The sequence below is a fragment of the Prinia subflava genome, chromosome 1, assembly GCF_021018805.1.
Source record: "Prinia subflava isolate CZ2003 ecotype Zambia chromosome 1, Cam_Psub_1.2, whole genome shotgun sequence".
In the NCBI taxonomy this organism is placed as follows: Eukaryota; Metazoa; Chordata; class Aves; order Passeriformes; family Cisticolidae; genus Prinia; species Prinia subflava.
The window spans coordinates 105,702,117-105,729,713 of record NC_086247.1 but is presented as its reverse complement, the minus strand read 5'-3'; the positions used below and the strand labels follow the sequence as shown (position 1 = coordinate 105,729,713).

At 40.0% G+C, this 27,597-nt stretch overlaps 1 protein-coding gene across 1 annotated transcript in view; it reads right to left on the bottom strand.

Moving 5' to 3' along the window:
• Positions 1–1,002: 1,002 nt before the first annotated feature.
• The window catches only part of STAC (SH3 and cysteine rich domain), a 71,886-nt gene continuing 45,291 nt past the window's right edge, over positions 1,003–27,597 (bottom strand). Inside the window, exons 4-11 of the mRNA XM_063406389.1 lie at positions 26,450–26,531; positions 24,917–25,032; positions 20,522–20,603; positions 17,286–17,350; positions 16,315–16,403; positions 12,290–12,341; positions 12,027–12,164; positions 1,003–4,017 (exon numbers count right to left, since the gene is read on the bottom strand). Coding sequence (XP_063262459.1) covers positions 3,919–4,017; positions 12,027–12,164; positions 12,290–12,341; positions 16,315–16,403; positions 17,286–17,350; positions 20,522–20,603; positions 24,917–25,032; positions 26,450–26,531 — 723 coding nt within the window. The 3' untranslated portion in view covers positions 1,003–3,918. The remainder of the gene's footprint in view (positions 4,018–12,026; positions 12,165–12,289; positions 12,342–16,314; positions 16,404–17,285; positions 17,351–20,521; positions 20,604–24,916; positions 25,033–26,449; positions 26,532–27,597) is intronic.

Here is a 27,597-nt window from a genome sequence, read left to right as displayed (position 1 = left end):
AAATATAGATCAGACAAATGACATCACAGGTTTTTGGGAGAACAGTAACACTGACGAGCCTTTTGCAAGTCAGTGAACTTTAGTCCCTATGGCATTCAAAGGTTCTTTTTTCTTTGGATTTAAATGGGATAAGATTGATATGGCACAGTGCTTTTATTCAGCATCTTTTATGGAAAGAAAGATGACTTTTAAATGCTCAATAAATCAGACTTGTCTGCACATATTTAAAATAAATGAGTTGGGTTCATTTTACAACGACATCTGTCTAGTTCCATTTTAGAAAACCTACACGGTCTCCAGTGGCTTCTTTAGAAGGTTGCAGCTCTTCCAAATCTCCCATGACACTTTCTGCCGACCCTGTACATGTTCCTCTGATGGCACTGAGTGCTATATTTAGTCAATTGAATCTTGACAAATAATTAGAAAAAAGGGCTGTAAGCAATTCTAAGGTACCCAACGCTTGTAGGCATAAGTGTGGTAGTTCCCCTGGGGCAATGAATCCACAGCTGAATGGTGCTGTGCTGCAGCACTCATCTCCAGATGGAGTCACTGAGTCAAAATGGCCATAAGAGGAAGGAAGAGGTCATAGCAAACTGTGATAGTGTGTTATTTACTGGTGGGAGAAGGTCATGATTTGGGCAGCTAATATTCAGTTCATGTTGGTCAGCTGTTCCTAGCACATAGGAAAATATTTTACAGGCAGTTGTATGCTGTGGTGAGATGTTCAATGGCTAAAACTACTTTCTGATATGCCAGAAACTAGTGTTCAGGATGGTCCCACCACAAAACTTCCCTCTTAATCTACATGTTACATACATTGCAGAAATATGATAGAAATGATTTGCTAAATGTGGCAAATGCAGGTGCTGTAAATTTTAAATGGAAATGCTCAGTAACCTCTGTTGCTGATGAGTTTAGTGACTGTTCTTCAAGGTGGGTAACCAAAAATTCCATAGTCTGATGCAAAAAAGCCAAGACACATATACTTCTAGTCTCCTTCCAACCATCACATAGTCTTTATTAAGCAGAATATTAAATTAAATCTGAGCAGCATTTATCTCCTAAAATTCAATTTTTCTGAGCATATGTCAGATAAAATCCATTCCATCTTTTGTCTGATTTTTAACTGCTTGCTAACACAGTACCTATTGCAAACTGCATATGGTAGTAAAAAAAGTGATGAGATACTTGTCTGGATTCAGAGTAAGGCATCCAAAATAAATTTGAGTAAAATGACCTTAATTTAGCAAACTACTTCAGCTTTAAACATGGAAATAGCCAATGAATCACATGCTTAAAGTAAGATTAATGTATGATATGTGCTTGTTGCTAAATTAGGCATAAATTACATCTACATATTGAACGGCAGCAAAAGCCCAGTAAAAAGACAAAACCAACCAACCAACCAAAAACAAAAAGAAAAGATAAACATGAAAGCTTTGGTTCAGAAGCAATAGTTTCTCAGATGTAATGCAGTCCACATAAGGCCTGTTTTGTTTATACTCAGTCACTTTATTATTTATTGCTCAGTATCAAAAGGAATCAAGACTGACATTGATTAAAGGCCATTGTGATTTGTAGGTAATATTCATATAATTCTTTGAATAGTATGATGCACATTGCAGGGATAAATCAAAGTCATAGAAGACTGAAAAAGGGGGAATCACAGTATGATGCAATCATGTAAACAATAGCACATATTTATAGATTAATAAAAATTTCCTTTTGTCCATTTGACAGGCCTGATCAAAACTAGCAAATATTTTAGTTGTAACAAACACTTGAGTTTTTCCTTTGAATGGGTGAATATATATAAAAAAGTAATCTTATAAAGTAGACTATATTAATATGTCTCTACTGTTTTTCCTCTTGATCCTTAAGGATTATCAGAATCCTCTCCCACTGAGTTTATTGGTTACTCAAGAAAATGAGCTGAGCAGATGTTTCTTGACATGGAAAAAACCTCTGCTGATATTCTCACAGAAGATATAAAACCAGATACTTTTGATCAGCCAGGAGTTTGTTAATAATCAGTATGGACTGGTTGCATTACAAAAGGGCCATGTTTCAGCTGCTGGAAGCCCTGCAACTTCCTCTGCAATTAAATGATGCATAAGAGCTGCAAAATATGTCTCTGAGGGGCTGAAGACCAATCTGCTCTGAGAATTTCTGGTCAAGTGTAGAGTCCACCTGGATTTTATAAGGCTTTGAGCAAGATCAGCAATTCAAACAGGGCAACTCAGTTACTGAGACTTGGGCTGTGCAACACAGATTCAACCTGACTCCATATATGGGAACAGAATCAGTAACTGCTCTTTTTAGGAAGATTATCAACTTTGCAAAGGCCTATACTAGCCTGCCATGCAGTATCAGGATTGAGGACACCAATTTGTGGTTAGTCACAAAAAAGACAGGCATTCAGCTTCACGCTAGTCAAAGAAGGCATGAATTCAGCAGGTAGCTTTAGGATAGGGCCTAATCTCTATGTCATAATACATGCTAAGCTGTTTAAATGTATTTGATGCAATTACATCCAATTAAATACTTGGAAATTAGGTTCCCTGTCTTCAAGTATCATAGGGCCCCTGCTCTACAACAGAATTGGCACTGACTGACCTGTGTAATTTAGTCAAGACCCACAGGTCCCACAGACTGCTCCCCAGTGCGGAAAGGTTCCTGTGCCCAGAAGATGGAGGCTTATATGGACAAAACAGGGATGTCTGCACAGTCTCACAAGCATGGAAAAGACTCAAGGGATGATCACGGTGGTTTGTGCCAGGGAAAAATTTATGTAGGTGTATTTACTGCTGAATCTGCAAAACTTCTATTGAGCAAATAAAGAAGAGAGCTTTGGTGTGTGAACACACCACGGAGACACTGAGTGCCTTTCTGTCATGAGTTCTGCATTTTGATAATTACAGACTTCAGTCCTGTGTGCAGCCTGTCCTTTCCTAACATTTTCAGCTTTCCAGTGGGTTATATAACTGTTTTATTTTTTTATAAATAGGATTAATATATAAAATGTTTTAAGTGCAAGAAACACAGAAAAATATAAAATGTTTCAAGCCTGTGGCTGTCTCCCAGCATTTTACCCATTTTCTGTATCACCAAGTAAGGGTGAAGGAAACACAAAGCCATGCTTCCAAGCAGGCTTGTGAATCCAAGGACCAGAAATTTTTGTGACCTATGAGAGCAGCCAGCACACACTCAACACACGCTGAGAGCTTTTGCTCATATACAGAGAAAACAAAGGACACACAGATTTGCTACTCTTTCCTATGGGAAGATTGCACAGAAAGTTGCCAGCTTCCAGGGCACAGTGCATTTCTCGAACTGACATTCACATGGCGTCTCCAAACCGATTTGTTATGAGACTAAACACCAGGACTAAATGCTTAAACTCGGTTGGTATTGGGGACAAAACTGTAGAACCACAGCCACACTTTACTACAAGCATTGGACTGTAGTACGAGGACAGTTTGGACGGTATTTCCCCCCTCCCCCAAAACACACACTTCAAACAAGAAAGCAGTCCAACAGTTTTCTAAGACACAAGAGCAGGACGCTAGTTTAGTCCTTCAGAACAAGCTGTCTGTCTCCATCAGGGCTGTAGCAGTCATCTTGCACCAGAAACCAGCCCAGGCTTTGTTTTTCTTCCTCCCTTACCTTATTCCTGTTAGAATCCAAGGACCTCTCATTTCCCTGGTGGTTTCTGACTACATTTTCTTTCAAACATTCAGCTTTTCATATTTTTAGTGTTGCTGTGGCAGTCTAAATGTCTTTTTCTTCATGTTGTTACAGTTTTCTCAGTTTCCCTGAACATCTGCAAGACAGCCCATCTGGGTTGACACAGTGTGAGATGAGGCAGACAGGCATTGCCAACAAAGGGCTCCCACTGCAGTGAGTGGCCTGTTGGAATCAGATGTTTTCTAAGACGTCTGTGGGGACAAAGCCTTTCTTCTTCCCGCTGTACACTTTGATAAAGCCATCGTGTTCCTTTTCAGAAGTCACACAAATCTGAATACAAAAAGGGTACAAAAATGTTAGACTCTTTGCCATGATCAAAAAGACAAATTATTCCAGGGTATTGAGCAGGCAGGTTAGACATCCTGCTAGTTACCTCTATAAGTAGAACAATCCCTGCTGGACTCTCAGTGCTTTGATAAGAATCTCAGACTCACATATTTAGAGAGTTACCTTTCCCTTGTCTCACTAAAGTGCCAAATAAGCATGAGAGATATCAAAATTTTTAAGAACTTTGCAGTGAATGAAAGATTTTGAAACTTGAATTTTGACTTCAGCCTACTGTAATGACCATGCTGTAGTTGTCTGTGCCTGAGAGAAATGGGTATTTCAGATCACGACCTATCTGACTCCCTCAACACCTGATGGTGAAAAGTAATTGTGGGTCACTTGTAGCAGCTGACCTGAAGGCAAGTATATTGTCTTTTGCAAGTTAAAGGAGCCTTGGTGCTTCTGAGACAGGCAGTGGATTGTGTTACCTACTCAGCCCTCACACCTGCAGATGACTGTTTTGGATACCAAAATATGTGACCCAAATCCAGCTCTGTGAGAGTGTTTCCATAACCCCTACTCCACAGGGAAGCAGTCTGGAAATCATGTGGTCTTTATAACAGCATAAATATTACATTGTGGAAAAGGTTTTCTTTCCTCCTGACCCTTGTGATGTCAGGCATTTCCAATTTGAGGCCCTTCCTGAAATATCTGGTAATGGCCAAGCCATTCGAAAGTCTTGTGGCACAGGCAGTTTAGACTGGACACAGCACCACACCAAATAAAGACTTGTTTTCAAATGTCTGTGCCAAAGAACTATATATTTCCTACTAGTCAAACAAGGTTAAAATATAGCTGGAAAACTGAGGGTCCTATTGAGACCACTCCACGCACCGATTTCTCATGATCTCAGTGCCAGCCCTTTATCTGGACTAACACTCATCTCTGTCTGATAAGTATTTACAATGTTTATTTACAATAATTCAGAGGATATGAAATGAACAAAAATAGCTCCAAACTGTTCCCGGATCAATCCATTTCAGCCTGACTATATGGGTGACACATCTTAATTCCGGGCCAGCTTGTCCTGTTGTTGCATACATGAAATTTATTAGCAGCACTGATGCTGCCAGAAGGAAATGAAAGGTTATAAGAAGGAGGTGAAGCTGCTTCATATTTACCACCCTAGTATTTGGGAATAGGAAGGTGGATCTCTGCACCTGCAAACAAAGTTTTGGAAAGTAAATGGACTCATTAATTTTCTTACTTATCCTGCCTACTCAAGACTAACTGAATTGGATCCCTGGGGCAAAATGACTGAGCACACCAACAGGGCTGACATGCAATTAAAAAGAATAATGTATTGTTGTTTGGGCTAAATCACATGGAAAGCGTGGGAGAGGTCTAGAATTGATGCTGTCTAGTTTAGGTTCTGTTGCAAAACAGCCAAGCTCATTTATGTAATGAATCCCCAGTACAGCATCTGCTTCCTCTGCAGTCACATCACCATTCAAAACAGAGAGGTGCAAAGAACATGGACAGAGAAAGGTGTCTCTAACTACTACTACATGTTGGCCTCTGTCTCTGAGAAAAAAATGGTGAGAGAAAAAGCCTGCAAAGAAGCACAAGACTAAGGATGGCCAAGTATGGAAGACTAACTGGTTGAAAAGTTTCCCTTCTCAGTTGATCCCTACTGCCATGAGCCTTTGCAGCTTCTCCATCACTAGAGCTGGCTGGTTAAAAGGAGTGATTCACTACATCACTGTGTTTTTCTCCTAACTGAAGATATCTGCAAGACTTCTAGATTTTTGATAGGATCCCCAAAATAATCACATCTTCAGCAGATCTACATTGCTCACTAACCCTGGTGCATTTTTTTTTCTTAACTTCTCTGGTGCTGTGCAGAACATATTGCAAGAACAGAGTGATTTTCCCTGTTGTCTAGTATTGTCATCAGAATAATTTGTGGACAAAAGAAAAATACTGAGTTTTTTGAACACTATTTTTCTCTGGTTTTGGAGTGAAAAATATGGCAGATTTCTTCTTTTTCCACTGGTGTGGGGTATTATTTTTTTTTCTGTTGCTCTTTTCAGTGCTCCTTGATATCAGTGAGAGTGCTCTGCTGCAGCAATAACTTTAGGTCTTCACTGGGCATGAGGAGTGCAATGTCTTTATGTGAGAACTCTCACTCTACATACCAATACATAGATCTGAATTCTCCCAAATTCCAGCTGAAATTCTCTCATGCTAAGACCCTAAGCCTTGCATGTGCCAGACCCCAGGTGGCAGAGTTTTTTCTCACCACCTTCCAAGGAAGGGTAGGGTTCAGGGACAGAGTAAGCTAGGCCACAATATGCCACAATATGCCACACTTCCACAGTCCTGTGCAACTCAGGAGATCTCCTGGGTCTGTGAGAGCTTCTGGAACTTAAAGCCCTGGAGCTGCTCCAAATTCTGCAATTTTCAGAGAAGACTGAACAAAACACCATCTATGGCCACTTTTGCTCTCATCTCCTTTTGTGTATGGAAGGATTTCACACACGAGTTGTATCCTGGAGATTTAGCTCTAGATTTTCTTATGTGGGTGTAAATTTGGAGTAATCCCAGATGATGACATGGTAGCATCCAGAGTTTTGGATTTCACCGGATGAATCAGCTGTTGTTGAGGATTAGCCCTGATGAGAGATGGCAAAGATGGTGGTTGTGAAGGAACGAGGTGCCACAGGTACTGACAGGTGGTCATGGTTTTTCTGGATAAAGCTGAAAACTGCTTAAAATGGCAGCTACTCAGGCTGGCATATTTTTGGTGGCAGGCTGCTGGACTGACTAGAAAAGTGAGCCAGAGAAATCACTCTCCAGTGAATTTGGTAGGAACACAAAGGGGGACAGTTGGGATTTTTCCCCTGTTCTTTGGCTCAAAAGATAAGTAGTGGGGTAAGCCAGAAGGTAAGAAGCCACATCTCAGGCTATTTCTCACTCAATCAGTTATCTTCAGAATTATCCGAAAGTTCGATCTATTATTATAAAGTCACTTCCCCATTCTTTCATCTCATTTTCCTTAAAAAAATAGTCAAAACATTAAAAAAACTCAAACAAATATTCAGACTATGACTGCTGTCTGAACCTGTCAACAGCTGCCCTGAGAATTTTCTATCTGTCAGTCAGCCCTGAGCACGTGGGGGAAATGAGCAATTAGGAAATCGTCCTTTGACCTGCATGGTTATTTCTATTCTTCTAAATCCTGTGCTTTGAATTTGGTCTTAATTGGCCACTTCTCTTTGGGAGCAATTCTGAACTTGCTGTAACTTTTTGCAGCTGTCTTTTCTTCCTTCTTCCACATAATTAACCCATCTGACAGCCACAGTCTGGTTCTGATGAAGTAGGACTTTGGTTATGAGGGCAGTACAGTTTCAAGAGCTGTCTTGGAGCCCGCAGACAGTGCCAGGTCAGGAGGTCTGCAAGTTCAAGTCTTCTGTTTGCAAGAGTGACAGCACAGGGACACTGTGAGCTTCTACATCTGCTGCTGCCAGTGCACCGATGTCCTTGCCTATGTGAGCCCTCTGGATGGAGATGCCAAGCAGCTCCATTTCCATACCCATACAGTCGTAGCGCAAATGATGATGAAGGGTTTTATATCAGTTGTTTCTCTTACTTTTGGACTGAGAATAGTGTCCTGTTTCACCTATATCACCTACTTAGGGTTTTAAAGAAGACCTGGACTAGACTGGATGCATAATGATCTGTGCCCTTGTTTTGGACTCTTGCAAATCTTTTGTTCTACTCAGCATCTCTGAATGAATGGGGACACACATCCCTTCTCAGCAAGACTGATGTCAGTGGAAATCAGAGAGCTGGAAAACTACCCTGTTTCCTCTCAGCCCAGCTGTGAAATGCAGCACTTAGAGCTGGGGAGAACATGAAGAACTGTAACATCGCTTTCAATGAGGAGTTTGTCTTTTAAGTGATTTAATTTAAATGCATAAGTCACATAAGTCATGATTTTCAAAGGCAGCTGAGTCATGCTCTTAGAAACTCAGCTTCTTTTATAGCATCCCAAAAATATGGGAATATAAAGTAACTCACAGGAAATGAAGTAAAAAGCCAGGTAGTAACAAAGCATCCAGGCTAATCAGACGACCTGACAGAGGTGGATTTCCTGGGTCTGTAGACCTGTCCTCCAATCCTGCCTTATTAAGCCTAGCCTTGTGGATATGTGACATTTGTAAAATATCACAAAAGGGGGCTGTTGCATTGACTTTTATGTAAACTCACAGTGCACTCTGGATGAGGCAAAGAGTGATTCCCAGTTTGTTACAAATGTCACGCTCTCAGGTGATTTCTGTTGCCCAAGATCACCTTTGCAATTTAAAATCAGTTGTGTTCTTCAATTACAAAAAGCCCAGCTCAAAACTAATTTGTGTTAATGTGACTGTAGATGTCAGAGGCAACTAAGCAAAGGTGTGAGGACGATCTTTTTCAAAGTAAAAGCAGACATTCAAAGAGCAGATTATTTTGACTTCTTTAAAAATAAGGGTGATCAAATACCTTAAAGACATTTTAAGAGACACTTTTCCAAATATTGATGATGTATTAGATATTGAGGTTTTTTTTCTTTTTTGAACAGAGGTCAAATCAGAACCTGTTGTCATGCAAAGAAATATTTGTATGATGTTTGGTAATGAATTTGGGAAGTCTAGGGCAGAAGTAACAGGGTGGAAAAAATTATATATATATATATATAAGTGATGATACAATCAATCACAATTGGAAATTATACAGTTCATATTGTTTGTGCGAAGAGCGTAAAGTGTGGAAAGCCACCAAAATTGGTCAGGTTTGATTTCCTTATTGATAATCTTGCTTTACTAATGTCAGGGGCTATGCCTGCCTACCTCCTACAGATCCCTAATTGAGGCCTGGGTTTCATATCGCATAGTGAAATTTTCAAGGGATCCTTTGTGAAGACTCTCTTGTGCATATTGCTAAAGATAGGTGAACAAACTATGGTTATTCTTCAGCCCTCTCCCTGAGTATTGACTTTGCCAGAAAGGTTTGCATGATGCTGAAACTCTAAATGTTATTTCCACAGCATGAAACTGCCAAACAATTCCAGAAAAAATATCACTCACTGTGCCTCAGATTTTGAAAATATCTCTGCTTGCCCAAAATGGCTTTTCTTAGGACGGGCATGTGGCTTTGTTGATGTGAACTTATTGCCTTTTGCCTTACAAGAGTAGACTCTCTACCCAGAACAATTCATATTAGGCATGAGGGGACAGAGACGTGAAGGATAAACATGGAAAGTATCAAGCAATATAAGGAAAATTCATATTATTGTCACTGGAAAAGTTTTTCTGTTAGTATATCATCCTTGCCTTCATTATCAGAATGGATGTGTACTCTTGTTAGGCCACTTGGAAAGTGACTCAGCAAAGTAACTTTGTCTGTGATACCATAGTCACAGGAATTTATTAGACCAGTTAATGAGTTTTTCTAGCTAAAGTGAAACTTGACAGGAATAAGTAGTGATGAATAACCTCCCCTGTTTGCTAATCTGGAAGAAGTTAGTGTTTTGCAGAGAGTACATGTATTGCAGTCACAGCACTCTGAACACTGTGCCCAGAGACAGGTAACATGGCTGATGACATCCCACAGAAATTCCCAATAAAACAAAAGACAAAAAAATTCTGCCCAAATTTTCCCACAAGTCCCATTCAGATGACTTTGTTTTTTTCATGCCTTTCCCTATTGCACCTCTCTCTCAGCTTCACATGGAAAACGATGGAGAAATAAAGGATAGAAAATAAGAGAAATGGCTGAAGAAAGAAGAAAATAAATTTGACTTTGGAAATATAAAATAATTTTTTAGACTAAAAAATTCCCGATAACAATTATAATGTTTTTCACAATAAGAGTTTTTCCACAGTGAAGGGAGAGTAGTTTTTTATTTAAAAAAAATACAAAAGTTTGTGCCCTGTATGAAGCAGATATGTGTAGGAAGCAGGTAAGTGTCCATGACCTCACTGTGGCTGGAGTGAGTAATTTCCCACCTGGAAATTACCCAAAATGGCCTTCAAGCTACTTAAATGTCCCCCTTTTGTAAAATTGGTGTGAGTGGAACAGGATCTGATTGCTGTGTTCCTTTCCTCTCATGTCTCTGCATTCATGTGTTTGTGCAGTCTGATCTCTGCCCCCTGTTTTGCAACAAATATTTATTTCTTTTTCCTCTGAAGCCTTTCCCATGTGGACGAAGCACCCGACAGCATTCATATTCAGCCTCATTATTTGTGTGGGCTTGAGATAGACCTGTAAAAGTTTGGGGTTTTTTTTTAAAAAAAGGAAGTAGTAGGGAGACAGGATAGATTCATCCCTTTCTTTACCTCCTGCCTTGCCAGAGACGATGAGGCACCCCTGACTCCGAGCTCCCTTTGTGATGCTGTTATGAAATAGGGACAATAGGAAGGTCCTTGTGTTTGGATGACGCTGCCAGAGCTGCCCACTTGGAAACTGTGGTATTGTGAGAACTGAGGCAAACAACTGGGCTCTCACTGCTTGCAGCAGTTGCCACGCTGCTAGAGATGATCTGGTATGCCCACTAATGAGAAGTGACGCACATCTTGACCATTCCCTCATACTGGCACACCATGTTCCAACACTACCACTTCCTACCTTTGCCCTTGTGTATTGCTTATTTTAGAACATAAAGCCTCAGAAAGCTCTTGTTCTGCTGTGGTAATATTTCTTTTGTCTGTGTGCACAGGCAGAAAAAAATTAAAAGAGATACTGGGTAAAAAGAATGTAAGAACTTTCCTTCTAGAAACTGCAGAGCTGCCCAATGTACTATGTGTACAGGTGCTCTTAAAATATACTCTGGTCACTGTATTTCTGTGCCTTCCTTCAAAAGCTGTGTGCACCCAAGGATTGTTAGCACTTTTATATTTTGCTATGCCACAGATCAGCAGCAGCCAAGCTCCAAGTTAATCTTATCCACCAGTGGAGTGAAGCGTTAAAAAAGTTCTGTATGGAAAAATCTACCACTCTGAAGTCCACACTGGTTCTGACTTCTCTACTTTATTAAAATCAGTGGTTGTTCAGGCTGTAAAGCAAACTGTTTCTGGTGATCTGACACAGTTGCCACAGGAAAGACGTAACAGGCAGAAAAACGTTGGGCTTCACAAGGTACAGTGAGAAAAATCTACGTTTTTATTGCATCCAGGTGTCAGAGAACTCAAACTGTCCATGTCAGTATGTCATTGTCCTATTTATATGAGCTTATGCCACAAACCTGTCCCTTAGTGCAGCTTTTGTCATGGCTTGTGACTGGTGAACACACGTGAAAGACACCAAGTAGAAGGAGCTGATAAAAATACACCAGGGTGAATGGACCCTGCAAGTCCTCACTGTCAGTAGTGTACTTAAGCTCACAGGAGCACTGATAGCTTAAAATATATTACAGCCTGTAGAAAGGGCATTTAAGTGGTGACACACAAAAAAGTAAGGATTAAATATACCTGGCAACTGGCGAACAAGTGTTACATTTAGGATTTACAGCTCTGTGTGATGCTGTCCTAACTCTGTTCCTATTGAAGCAAAGACAATGGGCTGTGTTTAGATCTTTAGATAAGTTAAGGTCTGGGGAGGGAGGCTCTGTCTTTTATTAGATTAGCTCTAACAGTGAGGAGAAAACCAGATCATTTTTCAAGCACACAAGGTCTACTGCTAAGACTGTTCATCCCTCTGAAGTCAGCAGGAGATGGAGAAATATGTAAAGCATGACTATGAATGTCTGTGAGACTGAAAATTCAGGCTGTGTTAGGCATTGAGTATGTATTTGTACAAGACAAGCACTGCTCTTAACTTTCTACTAGACACTGCTACCATACAAATAATAGATCTTGTAAAACTGCACTGAAAAAATCTGCCTGTCCTCATCTTACACAACTTTCCCTTCAGCCATTGGTAAGACTGCTGGATGCTCTTGTCCAGTGAGGGTCCAGCACAAAGGCTCTTACCTGGTTCTCTTTCAGAGTTATCTGCCCCTGCTCCTTGCAGCCAATGAATGTCCTGATACACCTGTAAATCTTCTCATTTTGTTGTACTCTCTGAACAAAATTAGCAGGAAAATATCCAGTTCTGTCATCAATTCTCCCCTGTGAAGGAAACATATTGATAGTAGAAGATTGTTAACAGTAGCAGCTTTAAGATGTGTTCAGTATTGAAAACAAGGTACTTTTCCTTTTGGAAAGAAAACAGATATAATCTGACTAGCACATACCTTCCACCAGTCCTCATTAGAGTCTTCCAGAAGTGTGATCATATCCCCTGGCCTGTAATTAGAAAAGGAACAGTAAGTAATATGACTCTTAATTATCATGTTGAATCAGCTTCCACAACTCCCTTCTAGCAGGAAGGTGCTCCTTCTATGGTTATTTTGTCTGAGTATTCTGAAGGTAGACTCAATAAAGTGGCAAGGTTTTCTTCAGTCACACTTGTTAATGTAGAAAGAGAGTCTCTAGCTTGGGGCTAGATCTTTATTTTGAGACAACATCTGAGAACTGGAAGTTTTGCTTCCTGTTTAGTAAGGAACTGTTTAAAATACAGTCCCTCTTTGTTAAAGGTGTTATTGCTTTACTTTAAGACACTTCACACTGTTGGGACACACTACCTCATCGTCTGTGTTTTCAAGCTGTGATTGCAGAAGGAAGGCAGCAGGAAAATAGTTCTATTTTACTGGCAAAGGCAATTAATCAGCAGGGATATAATTCTGCCCAAGAATGTCTTTTTGATTTGAATGGGACATATTTTCCTTTATAATGTGTGGTGCTGAGATGTAATTGCTAAATATCAGCATCCAGCTGACTAGTTCCAAAGCAGAGCGAGGAGAATAATTTGGCTGGAAACACTAATAGCAAAATTTGCTAAGCTGATTTTGTGCGGGTAGTTGAACAGTTATTTGACCTTTCCCCCCGCATTGGTGACACTTCACCAATATTCCTATGTAATTATAATAGTGGTATGTTGTAGAGAGCAAGTGGGAGACTGTTTCCAAAGGGATTAACTCCAGAAAGCTCTGTTTGCTGGATATGAGACATTTCTTGATCTTAATAAAATTAATTGTTGACTCCTAATTATTTAGCTTTCCCTGTTAGGTTCACTGTATTGTTATCAGCACAAGAGCCTGCAAACACATCTGGAGCATCTGTTATGATGGATAACTAGTCCAATTTAACAGGCTCTTTCAGAGCATGCATAGGAAATGTGGATCTGTCCAGGATGCAGCTGGAGGTGTGGTCCCTGGTGGGCCCCTTTGGTCCTTTTTCCACGTGGTTATCATTGCTGCTGACAACTGGAGAAGCAGGAAATTAGTCTTCTAACACCTTGCAATCTGAAAGAGGATTTTCCTCAAGCCCTCCTCAAGAACTTGCTTCAATGTGCTTCAATGTGCTTCAATAATTAAATGTTGCTGAGGTAAGGAAGGAAGATAGAGAAAATGGACAACTTGGTATCCCAGTGGTAAAAGATTTTTTAATGGGAAAGAATATCTGAGTACTTTACGACAGTTAATATTTAATATGGAACACTCAAAGAGGTTTAAAGGGAACCCATAACTTCAAAGTGAATAGACTGGGGTCAGCACCATTGGAGCTCTTACACTGAAAAGAAAAACACTTTCAGCAAGAAGGATTTGGAGAGCCTTGTCCACCCAACATTCTTCAGCCTGGTTGCTGGAAAAATACCCAGAAAATACAAATTTATTTGGCTGTCAGAGAAAGATGGCAACTGAACCTAATGTCTCACCCTGTCACTTGTCTGAGCACAGAGAATTTTAGTTTGAAAGCCTGCTGATTTTGGTGGTTTTTTTTTTTTTTTTTTTTTTTTTTGTTTTTTGTTTTTTGTTTTTTGTTTTTTGTTTTTTTTTCCTAGAAGAGAGCTAATATAGATGTCTTTAATCTCCAAAAAGGATTCAAAATAGAAATCCCATCTGGACCTGTTATTCTTGCAGTCTAGATTTAAGATGCTAATCCCTGATAGAGGGTAACCCACTTCCTTCTTACTATTAGTTGAAATCAGTCAGGTCTCATATTTTTCTTCTGTAAATCACAACCTGGATAAGTTGTGTGCTCTACCTCTGTGATCTAGAGTTCAGATGTGGCAAGACAGGCACTCATGTAGGTCCCTTCCAACTCTTCTCTTCTCTTCTCTTCTCTTCTCTTCTCTTCTCTTCTCTTCTCTTCTCTTCTCTTCTCTTCTCTTCTCTTCTCTTCTCTTCTCTTCTCTTCTCTTCTCTTCTCTTCTCTTCTCTTCTCTTCTCTTCTCTTTCTCTTCTCTTCTCTTCTCTTCTCTTCTCTCTTCTCTTCTCTTCTCTTCTCTTCTCTTCTCTTCTCTTCTCTTCTCTTCTCTTCTCTTCTCTTCTCTTCTCTTCTCTTCTCTTCTCTTCTCTTCTCTTCTCTTCTCTTCTCTTCTCTTCTCTTCTCTTCTCTTCTCTTCTCTTCTCTTCTCTTCTCTTCTCTTCTCTTCTCTTCTCTTCTCTTCTCTTCTCTTCATCTCTGCTGTGTCTGAAACATGGGGTTGCTTGTCTTCGGGATTCTTTCGTGTAATATAAGGCCCATTTCTCACAATACGTGTATTACTGCAGTGTCCTATTATTTTACTTATGCCAGAGCACTGGAAAATTCAACTGACTGCTCCTGCTGTTAGGGAAGAAATCTAGGCTGTGGTAAGTTCTAATTTCAGCTGAAATCAGGGCTACATATCTTCACTGCAGTAATCTCCACTCACTGTATCCTCTCAGAGATGAGCTGAGAACTCCAGCAATCTGCCCTAACTCTTCCTCTCAGCTCAGGTTGTTCCCCTGCTATTTGCCTTTGTTGATCAGTGCCTGGCTGGTTCCCAGCTCGGGTTCCCTGGACAGTGCTTGTCAGTCTTGACAACAGTGCTCTGCTGAACCCACCTCCAGCACCTCAACTAGACTAAATGGGAATTCATGCAACTGAATTGGATCCTGCATGGCTCTGCAGTAACAAAACAGCATTACCAGCCATTGGGCAGACCTTATGGAACAATGTTAATACATATATTACTGAATTTCTGACCAAGGGCCAAACAGTGTTGCCGTGGTTGAGTACCACTAGCCTAAAACCTAGCTAGCATCCCTGGAAAGAGCCTGGTGTCCCCTGAAAGGGCACATTTCAGACTACAGGCTGCTTTTCCCCCTAAAATGTGGAACAGGAGGATTTTGAAGGTTGATGTGCTTTCTGAATTTCTGTGTCTGGATGAGGATGGTAGTCCAGCGCAGGCTTGTCTGAGATACATTCTATGTCATGGAAGAAATGCACAAGATGGAATAAGCTCCTAAAGAGCAGGATGCAAAGTGGAATCTTTCAAGCAGAATAGCTGGAAAGTTGCACTAAAGGTTGCCATATACTGTGGTTATTTCCTGAAGAGCTGACATTCCTAAAATAATGATCAGGAAATGCCAGTAAAGCAGAATGATAGGAAAACATGTAATTTATGCATTACATCCAATCCTTTAGTTCCAGAGAAGTGAAAAAGCACAGCTGGGAATAGGAAAAAGGCTTTCAGTACTGGAGATGATGAGGAGAGGGTCATTTCTTTGTCAGTTCCCTACATTCTGTGGTACATATATGATTATTTTGATATAGGGATGCTTTGAAGACTAGTGACATATTTCACACTAAGAACTCTAGCAAGACTATGCAAAATGTGAGTAGCATGAACAAAATAATTTCAGTGAAAGAAAAGCTGTCCGTTTCCTTCAGTGGGCTTGGATTAGACTTGTCATACAAGCAACTGATGCAGAACTGAGAAAGTAAGTGCTAAAAATAGCAATTAACAAGGTTATTTTGCAAAGTTCTCATGTGAAAATACTGCCATTCAGCAGCTGGACACCATTCACTTTTTTCAGACACAACTGAATAAGAGGGAGGGTCAAACAGGACTGGTAAAATTTTTAGCATTAGCATGAGAGCTTGCGGAGAATTCCTAGCTGAAAACTTCTGACTGAAAAACAAAGCATCTGAAACATTTATATCTGAAAGCCATCTTGTTCCTGAAGTGATATAAGTGTTTTTGAAACTTTTAATCTATTGTATCCTTGTCAAAAGAATTGGGCATCTGTTCTTTTTAACTGTAAGAATATCTTTGTATCTAGATGGTTATGCCTATAAAAATGTGTATTAAAAATGTCAGAAGAAACCCTCTCTTTCCCATAGTCATGTATAACCATATGACCATCAGTGCAAATGTGTCAAATAAACTAACAAATATTATAGAGTTTACCTCATCTCCAAGTCTTCATTTTCTTGTGGTACAAATTTGTACAAGGCAACATAGGTGTTCATTTGTAATGTGGTTTTATAAAATGGTCCCTTTAAGAAAAAAAGAGAAAGAGAAAATTTAAATATCTGCTCTGTAAAGGAATTTGGTTTGCTTTGTTAGAGCCAGAGGAACCAGAACCTGATCTTACAATAAATTAGGCAGAATCATCTCTCTGTTCTCACAGCTTGGAGGACTATGGCCCAGGTACATTGCAGGCCATTAAGGCAGTAACTATCTTAATTTAGATAGAAGATTATTTGAACTCCAAGATCAAATTCCAGCCTTCCAAATAACACAAGCAGAAATTTGCACTGGCTGGTCTCTGGGACAAGATCTTAAAAATAAGTCTGCCTTTTTTCTCTCTGTAGTATATATGATAGCTCTTATGAGCACAGTAGTGTATTATTGGCATTATATAAGGTGTCTGGTCTACAGTCCTCATTATGGATGGAGCTGCAATTGTACTGTGCACAGGTGCAAATTCACTTTCTTAAGTGATTTTAATGTGTGAAAGTTTTTGTGCAGGTTTTCCAACAAGTGAAGACTTTCTACTCTCTCTCTCCTCACTTTTTCCACTGTTAATCTAGGGGAAAAAAAAAGAAAAAGCAGCTAAACCAAACACTAAATAATTTTCAAAATCAATTCTGTGATTTTTACATTATGGCAATCCTATTGTAATTACATGGCCTGCACACTTGGAGTATTTCCAAATCAATTTGCAATAAGCAGAAAAACATAAAGTGATGACAAAGGATAAACCAAAAAGCCATCCACTAATGTATATTGCTTCCAGCCCAGAAATGGTGCAAGAACACGACAGCCAGATATAAGTGACCTATCAGACCTAGTCAAGGTCCTCAGACAGCCACAAAAACAAGAGTTTTACATGACTTCCCATTACCATTGCATCATCACAAAATTTATGCTCATACCGGGGAATGTATACTTTTTGGTTCTTCTCCAAAGTGTTCTGTGCCATTTTCAGAGTATGTAAACACTGAAATAAAGAAAACACATGACATTTTAGGAGCAGTTTAAGACTCTTCACCTTAACAGGATCACCTCTGTTCCTTCACTTGCTCATCCCTTCTTTCATTAACATATATTTCTGGGACTAGCCTACATGGTAGCTAACAAACTAACAGAGTCTGTGGAGGAGATTCATGAGGGAAATAGTAAGGTTCTTTGATAGTAAAGAGTTGTACTGGGATATTGAAAAACATGACAGTGTTCTTATAACAGATAAAAGACAAGCGAAACGGCAGCCACAACATGCACAAGAAAGATTTTGTACAAAGTGACAGGCACTCATAAGCACACACATCTTCTCTGACAAAATGTAAGACAACATTGTAGTCATAAAGTTCAATCTGTGAATTTGAAGGGAGCATGTGAGCTGATGCCTGCCACAGTTAATGTGAAAATGCCACAAGTTGTGTCTGGATGTCCTGACTGCAGCAAACTTGGGGCCTCAATATGCTTCCCACCAAGTCCTGTTTCAAAAGGACTCTGACCCTGCAGATTATTACAGATATCAGAAAGAAAACCTTAGAAATAAACCTAATTTCCTGTATCATTAAAATATGTGCATATATATGTCTGGCATCTGTATGAAGGGTTTAAAGTGCTGCTATTACAGTTTGGCAGTGTTTAAGTCCTACTCAAATCTCTGTGCTTTGTTTTTCATGTTCAGAGGAACAGGAATTAGGTGGCAAATGGAAGATGTTCTGGTGAATACTAAGTTGGATACAGGAGCCTTTTGGGCTTGCAAAAAGTCATTCACCAGATGAAGTAAAAGCATTTCAGCATCATGCCTGGAGTAATTCCTGTTTGGTAACAGAAAATAAAGCAAGTTACTAATGTACAGCCTCATGAACTGTGGAGCTGACCCAGCTCACGGGGAGGGAGCTGAACTGTATCCTTGTGTTGGCTGAGAAGTGCTCACCATAACTCGGTATGAAGGGAGGTCATCCCATATTTGATTCAAGGGGAAAGTGCTCAAATCACTGTTGATAACAGGCTCATAGATGTCTCCTAAAGTACATTTTTGCTTTTGGGACTTCTGTTACAGACAGCAGTTCACAGCAGTGAAAAGTGTAACTGGCTTAGAGGAGGCTGAAGGGCTGGAAATTAGGTATGCCATCTCACAGTTGTAAACAGGGAAGCTTTGCTTCATAGGATTTATGCCAGGGCCTGAATGAAAGAAACTCCCCTTGAACTTGTTGTCATAGGAGTTTTACATGGAAAATCACATGGTCACATATGTGCTGGGTCCTTTTACCCTTCTGGAGGCTACCTTTTCTACTGTTTCCATTACCAAGGAGCATCAAAAGTACATTTTCCTGAATACTTATTTGCAGAACAGTATTTTAATAGGAAAAAAACCCAAACAGCACAAACTAAACTCAGAATGGACCTGAGTCAACAGGCATTAATGTGGAACTTGTGGAAAGAGGCAGTGGACAACTGAGGAAAAAAGAGTCATGAGTCACTTTGTAAAAACATTTTGAATGTACTTAATTTATTAATCTATGTTTAGTTCGTGGTCTCTGGATGTTAACAGGAGGCACTTGAATCTGAAGCCATAGGGGTATGTTGTTCATATCTCCACACAACAGAAATCCATCTATTTTCTTATTTGTTTGCCCTAGCAGCAGCAGACAAAAAGAAAAAAAAAAAAGGGAAAAAACCAGGGATTTTTACACTCTGAAAAGGATTTTACCATTTCCATAGCATGTAGAAACAGTGCAGGCAGTTTATTAAAACTCTACCAAGAGGAAATTTTTGGAGTGACTGATGCATAATTTATACCCTGAGCCTCTAAAGGATGGATTGTAAAAAAGCTGGTGCTGATCAAAGGAATCGTTAATGTGCTGCAGAAGTTATTTGGAGGTTTGACACATGCTGAGTTTTTAAACTAATCTCTTTAAGTGAGTTCCTTGAATGCTTTTCCGTGCATTCAGTGAATACAGATCTCAGAAAAAAAAAGTTTCTTTCGGTTTCAGAAATGAAACTATTGACTTTCAAAGAATAAAAAAAGGCTATCTGAACATTCAAACAGGGTTGATTTAATCTCAGGTGGACAGGATTAAACAATGTGGTGCAGACTGAATTCTCTAACCAGGTCAGGTCAACCTGCATTTGCAAGACAGCAAACTTAAAAAAAAAAATCAGGAGAAATGAGATAATATGAATGAGATGTTCCCAAAATGAGAGGAAGGAAAGGTCTGAACACAGGGAGGGGAGGTGATAGGACCAAGAGGGGAGGAAAGGAATAAGGAGGTGGCATAAAATAAAAACAGACAGCTGAAGCTGGCCTTTCACCTACATGAATTGGTAGCAGTATGTAAGGAACATTGGGGGTACCGTGAAGAGAAAAGGTTATGCTCAGTGTGGTTTGTTTTTGTTCTGTACATCCTGTGAGATCCAGCAAAGCAGATTTCAGGTGCTGCTAGAGAAGTTGCCCTGATGCTTTGGGCCTGAAGTTGTGCTGAGCAATAACTCTTTTTGTTTATGGCTTCCACCACCATGACTGAATTCAAGAACAGGGTCACCAACACCAACTCTTGATGGCTGAGATTTCATTACTAAACTCTTGATGCTATGCTGGTTTTCAAATCTCATCAAGTCAATGCTGTAAAAACCATTGCTTTTATACTGCAAATCAAACAAAAGAATTGGGCCATTGATACTACTGGGCACATACTACAGTTGTACTGAGAAGCTGCAATTATAATCAAAATTCACTGTGTTGTGTACTTTACAGGCACAAAGATCTTTTATGATTCGTCTTCTGTCCCAAAGAGGTTATGATATACAAAATCTTGTGGAAAAATCAAACATATGAAAAAGAAAGTAATTTTTTGGTTCCACTTTGCCAATGTGGAATTGCAGCATGTTAAGTCTACAGTCATGATCATGATAGGAGATAGGGAATGGATCTGAACCTTGTCCAGTGGCAGTTTTGGACACACTACATTAAGGAAAACGGTGGTTTCAATTTCATCTGAATGGCAAAAAGCATTCCCCAAATTCTTGCACCAGCTCACCTCCTGCTTGGAAAATCAGAACACTGCTAAAACCTGGACATGCCATAACCCCCCCTCTGAAGCAGACTGCACATGGGCCTTTACACCTGAGGGTGCTGTCCTGGCCTGGGGGCACTCACCACTGTTGCTGCGTTTTCTGCTTATGTCAAGGGTGCCTGCAGAGCTATTGCCTTCCTCCGGAACTTCTCCCAAGTCAGCTGTCTGCAGGAACAGAAACAGCAAAGGAGACAGGGTAAGCCAGAAAAAGGGACCAATGAAGTGAAATAAAACCACAGCAAGGGCCTTTGGGAAATGCAGCACTTGAGTGGTGTCAGAGCAGAGCAGAGTCAGCCTAAGGGGATGGAAACAAACACTGGATCTGGTGATGCACAACACATGCCTACTGCACAGGGAGAAGTAGAAGCCCAGAAGAAAATTCCAGACCAAGTTTGGAGTCTGGAGCACAAAAGATTTCTGCAGTATAAAATAAAGTGAAAGTTAAGGAACAAAGGATTATGTTAAGCAATGAGCTTCTCTGTACATAACAGAAAGGGCATGAGGGAATTTGCAGATTCTGCAGGTATACTAAATAGCTATCATCCAGGGAGACCGAACATTATTTGAAACTACTGAGTTTTAATATGTCAGCCCTGAATACATTATTCAGTAAAATAACTGTAATGTAAGGGTCATTTTACTTCTGTTAAAATGCTACAAAAGAAAGAGCTTGAGTGCAATGGAGTGGTGAAGTCAGTCTTTAAATATCTGCCCTCACTTTCTTTTTAAACAGTTATCTGGCCAGTATGGTTAGGGAAATTGAAACCTAAGGGTTGCTTTTAGAATTACTATGATTTCTTCTTTGCACCATATTAATGTCAGTCATGATTAGGGACCCAGTGTTCCAGGGTGTAGGAAAACGTGGGATAACATAATCTCAAGCCTTCAGAAGTATACTCTGCATACAGCACCAGATTCCTTGGTTGGGTAGTCAGCTTCTACTTGTATAGCCCAACAATGAGGAGCTGCTCCAAACAACTCTGTGCTGGTCTGACCTTAACAAAACTTCAGTCGTTGAACTCTCTACATCTTTGAGAACCAAAAAAACCCCAAAGACTGAACTTGGGTCAGGTGCTTTCTCTAATCTGAACAAATGTAAATGCTTACATTATTCCTATGCTTTATTTGTTTCTAGCTCATAAATTTTAAGTCACAGGAAGGATTTAATGTTATTGTATAACATTTTACAATTGTACTGTACACACAGATTGCTCTGTTGGTTTGCAGTCCTGTGCCTGCATCACCAAAATATTTCTGTTTTTGTTTAGGGAGAACAATCTGAATTACTTTATAGATTTTACATGTTGGGGTTTTTTTTTCCCTTTTACTCCTGTTGACAGCAAAGCTTTTTTTTAGAAAGTACTTTCACAATTTTATTTCTCCTATCTAGTACTTTACTAGCTATTTGTCTATGAAGGAAACCAATAAAAAAAGGGGTTGAAAGTAGATTTGTGCCACATGTGTCTTGTGACTATCTTTTTTCCCCTTGCTATTTTGAGACTATATGCTTTACTTTGCTGCTCTGTTGTTCCCTATTTTTAGACTCAGCCTTTTGCAGTAGGTCATGTTTTTCTTGCACCTTGCCCAAATAGGTCACCCAAGGATGAGAAGGCACTGCAATAACAAAGTTTACACAGATCCAGTGTAGAGCATATCTATGGGTTCTGGTTGCTGGGTGGAGAAGAAAAAGACTGGCTTTGTTGAAAGACTAAGTCCCAGCTATTTTTCAGCTCATTGCTACAACATGTTCCTCAGTTTTCACAGACTAGCTTCATTATTGCTGATTAACAATTAATTTTATTTTGGTAAGTTCTAGAGCATATGGGATGTGTAGTGACTGTCTCTTCAGTATATACCTCATCCAAGACCTTCTGAGGCAACCTCATTTCTCTTTAATGATTTTTCACTGAATGACTACATGACAAATGGTCTAATAGAAATGATGGAGGTGCAAAGCTGCTTTTGAGAGGAGCTGATCCACAAAAAACTAACACAAACTAGAGTCACATTTACATCACCTCAAGTGCCTTTTTGTATAAATGTGGGTTGCAGAAGCACAGTTTTGAAGCAAGAAGTAGGTAGTAAATCTAGAGCATATGGCCACTTTCTTTTATGGGAAATGCAGAATCCGGGTGGAAAAATCACTGAGTACGTCCACACAGCTCAGTCATGTTAAAAATATTTAGCTAGTTTAGAGGAAGGTGGCTGTCCACTCTCTGCAGAGACATGAACTGCATGCAGTATAGAATCTTCATGGCTGTTGGGGCAAGGTACAGCTCCTAGGCCAGTCACCTCTGTTTTTCATCACCTTCAGCAAGAGAAGCTCTGCTGTGCTGACCCAGAGCAAGGCCTTGGATAGCTTGGACACCACCTGCAAGGTGAAGTGGTATCCCAGGTGTCCCCATGTCCCTGGTGTCCCTGGTTGGGTGGTATGGCAGAACCTCGAAGCACATTCCATCTCCTGGGGCTGGGACTCAGCACAGCCCCACATCTGCATTGATGCTTCTGCCTGGAGAGCAGCAGAGGAGCCCAAAAGTGAGGATCACTGGGGAAAGCTTGTAGCCCCTCTGAGTTACTAATTACACATGCTTCTCAGGGTTCTGTGCCACATCCCTGTTGCAGTCACTGGTCAGTACCTGCTCCCAGGTCACACATCAGTTTTAAAGGTCCACAGCTCCATAATTTCATTCAGGGCTTTGTCTACCCTGTTTTTTATCCTTGTCTCAATCCACAGGCTTGTGCTGGCAAAATGTATGGTTTTTCAGGTCTGTTTATTCAATTCTCTAATGTGTTCTATTTCCTGTATGCTGACACATGTTACAATCTCTCTCAGCTTCAATACCCTGGAGAAATTCCCGTAATGATCTTGCCTTCCTAATTCTACACCCACACTCCACCTAGTTATGATCAGCTCCCTAGAGTAAGCTGACACAGCGCTAGTGGTTTCTATGCTTGAGTTTTCATTTATAATTCCACACAAACTTTATTGATTTAGAAAGCAATAATTACATTTGTAGAAATTTTGTTTCAAAGGAAATTAAATAATTGAAAGAAAGAAATGTAATAATGCAACAGAAGGTAGAGTCTCTTTAGGTTTAAAAAAAAAAAAAGGGAAACAGCAAATTCCTTTTAAGGCACAAATGGGAGTGAATAGAGGACATGTCCCTTAATAAATCCATTGCACACTTCACTTAGTTCTTGCTGAAATTAGTTTGTCTTCTTTCCCATCTGACATCAGTTGATGCCTGCTTAAGGTCCACCTATACCACCTGAGATTACAGGTCAGCCGTGTGAGTGAGCATGCATTTAAATGCCAGGGAAATGTTGTAACAAACAGACACAGATGTTAGTATGACTTGATATTAAACATATAAGTATTTGCTTTGAGACCTGGAGACCAACTCTTGTCATGTTTCTGTGCCCAGTCTTTTGAGGTCTGTACAGAAGAGATTGTCAGATAATGTGGGTCTGATTTTTAGAGATGACAATCAGCTTTAGCCTCCAGTGGATTCAGGTGTGATTTTTTTTTTTTTTTTTGAGGGAGTGGGAGGGGTGGAGAGGGGATGTTTTGGGAATGGAAGGGAACCTCAAACATAGCTGTAAGCTCCTGTTTATGAGAGGCTGAGAGGGTAGGAAATGTTCTTTCAACAACATGAAGGAGCTCCTGATCTTGTGGATCCCAGTACTGGGATAAATAACCATTTCTGTAAGGAAGAAATTGGCAATTGTTACTGTTGAACAAGGTGTGGATATGGCAAAGGCAGGGCCAAGGGAACTAACCATTCCCTTGTTCTCCACCTCTTCTGCCATGGTCCTGAAGAAAGTGACTTCTATGATTGGAGAGAGTGAATGACAAACATTAGCATCAAGGCTAAAACCTCCCTGTCTGGATTCAACAACCTGAGCACACCTGTCTGTATTTGGGGTTTGGAGAGAGAAGCCCCCATCTGTGATGCCTTCCTCACAATTCCGCCCTGGACAGGGGTGGAGGTCCCAGACCCTTGCTTTGTTGCAGTAGCAGTGTCTTGATTTTGTCTGAGCCTGTACTGGGGTCATGTACTTTTCAATCTAGGTTCTGAGGACTCCAATTCATCACTATTACTTGTACGAAGGGTAAATGGCCACCATCAACAACAGGACGTATGCATCTACTCCTGCCTGACAGTTCAACATTGCTGTTACACTTCTATGTGGACATGCAAAATAAAATGATTAGTGTTTCCTTTTGCAATCTGATAAAAACAGTTTGCTTATTTAATTAGTACTTTTTTCTCTCAGGAGTCATCTAAAAGATACATGTAACTTGAATTAGCAAAAATGACAAGTTTTCTGGTCTCAATATGGAAGCTGAGAGCAAGAACTTAATGGGTTTTTTTATAGTTTGAAATAAAATTTTGTGAACTCTGATATAAGGTCATGTGAACGAATATCTGTTGCTCCTCCAGAGAGGAAATGGAAGAAAGATGTGGGATACTTACAGAGTTTCTGTTGGGAGAGTCGGACCCACTTCCAGAACTTCCCTTTTTGGTTTTCTGGGCTAAAGAAGTCCCAAAGCGGAGAGTTTCATACACAGGGTCAACTTTATTTCCACAGGCTGCAACAGAAGGAGCAAAACATGCATCAATCAATACCTTGAGGATATTTCTGGTCATGTTCCTGCTTAACTGCAACACCTGCCTCTACCAAGAGGTTGAGCTGTATGCTTAGAAACAATTTGAGAGATTATCCTGATAAAAAGTGAGTGTGGAACTTAATGAAATTGCTGCCAATTTTCTGCTGCCTCTCTACTCCCATGAAGATCATCCTCCTCTCAGACTGGCTCTTCAATTCTTGGCCATTGCCTTATCTTTCTTCACCTTCTATTCTTCTTCTCTAATCATCATTGGTGCTGCCTGTGTAGAGGTAAGGAAGACAAAATACCACGAGGTTCTAATCCATATTTGCTTCTACCAGTGACTTCTTGGATCACTCTCAACAGTAGCTCTCCCTCATAGCTAGCCACAAAAATCATGTCCAGAAATGGATTTCTTCACTGGGAACAAGAAAATTCAGTTCAAACTCTCTTCTACATATTGCATTCTTAGACCTCAACTTCCCTGGTGACACACGGCCGTGAGCATGAAGAATACGGTACATTTGTAGCACTATGTAGAAGAAGGGAAATTTTAGTGAAAGTACTGAGAAAATACAAGAGATTTTGGATTTTGATTAGAGCAAAGCACAGCTCATGTTTTGGCCAGAGTTTGTTGAAAATGTTTTTATTATTTTCTGATAAAAATGATGGGTATTTTTTAGAAAGAGAAATTAGATTAAATCCTTGTAATTTTTTAAAAACTGCTGACAGTAACAATGCAAATATCATCAGACAAGTAGTTTTAAATTGACGGCCTAGTTTTAGCTTTGATTTTTTGCACTTCTAGGTCTGCCTGGTTAGAGGACTGCTGGGGAAAAATATTTTCCAGAATAAACTTAACTTCTCCATTTCAAAATGCTTCTTTTCAGAAATTACAGTGAGGAAGAAGTGGTCTTTCAAGAATTCAGACAATGTGTAGACATGATCAATAAAGAAAAACATGGGGAAAGTAAGAAATATGGATGAAAAAGGACAGGAACCTAGCAGAATCCCTCAAAAGCCAGACCAGTGATTTGACTGCCTCCCCTGCTGTTTTAATCTCTCTCCCTGTTTTTTATCTGTTTTTTCCCAGCTCAGACCCTTATCTCAGTATTTCAGTGTTTCCTCACTTTTTGATCTCAGGTAGTTGTTATTATAAACGGGGTAATTGCCAAGAGGTATGCATACAGGGTTTTGAGTGAAACACACAATGAACACACCCTCTCCTCTTCCAGCTTTGTATCTTTGGAGTGGTCCTTTCCTGAGGTGGCAGAAGGGCACCCAGTCACCGAAAGGAGCTGGACGGCTGCTGAGGGTAAATACCATGGCTGGAAGTCTGCCGCTGCTGTTGCAGAGCATTGCCAAAGGAAGACTGAATGGAAAAGCAGTCAAAACCTACCAATAGGCATCACTTCTTTGATGCAGCCAAACTGCTCGTGAATGAGTAGTGGTGAGCTGTAGTACCGCCGAAATCCCTTTGGCTGGAGGGAGGAAAAGCAAAAACAAGTGAAGTGCATTGCTTGCCTTGATTGATGAAGCAGAAATAGCCTCAGCTCTTTGGGTAATGGTGGAACATTGCGGTGAGGCTGGAAATTTGCCTCCTGTTGTCCAGTCACTGTGAGATTTAGAGATCAGATGTTTATTTGATTTGTCTCCTAGAATAAAAACTATTTCCTATATTTATGTGGAAGGAGGGGCTCATTTTCAGCTCTCTTTTTTCTTTTGCCTTACACAAAAGCAACACTAGTTATTGCAGCAGAAGTGCTGAATCATTAGAGGTTCTGGGAAAGTTTCCCTCTCCCTATCTTCTTATATAATGTGAATTTACATTGTGCTGTATTTGTTAAATATGTGACTATCTTTCCTCACCCTAACTCCAAATTCTCCTGTAACCACATATGCATATGTGAAACTCAGGGAATTTAGAACCTTTCTGTAGATTTTTCTAAGGTTTACTGCTGACTGACTGCAGATTCCACTGCCTTTTTTTTTTTTTTTTTTCTTTTTGGCTTGTAAGGTCAAAAGACTCTCCAAGCTGTTACCAGATATTCCCACAGTGTCCACTTGTTGAGAAATGCACCATAACAACTCAAGCTATATCATTAAAGAATACCATAATAAGGCAAATAATGGTGCCTATACCACTCTAAAAACATATCTCAATTCAGGCAAATGCTTAGTACTCAAAATGAATGCCTTCAAGGCATTGGAATTTCACAAATGGTCTCTCCGATTTCTTATGTCTGCAGGCTGTGAGAACTTCTAGCCACAGTGAGAAGTGAGGAAGATTTGCAGAGATGTGCATATTCTCTATATCCTCTGTTCAGTGTACATCAAAACCTGATAGGTAGTGAGCTGCAGAAAAGACTGAAAAAGACTGAGGGGACTGATAATCTTGGAGTCTTAGAGGAATAAATTCCAGATTCTTCAGCTTTTGTTTACCCCCAAGCTAGATTCAGACCATCGGCATGAGCTCACAAAACTCCTGTGACTTTGCTGACAACTTCCTGATGTAAATTTGGTCTCTAGTTTTTGTTTTTGTAAACT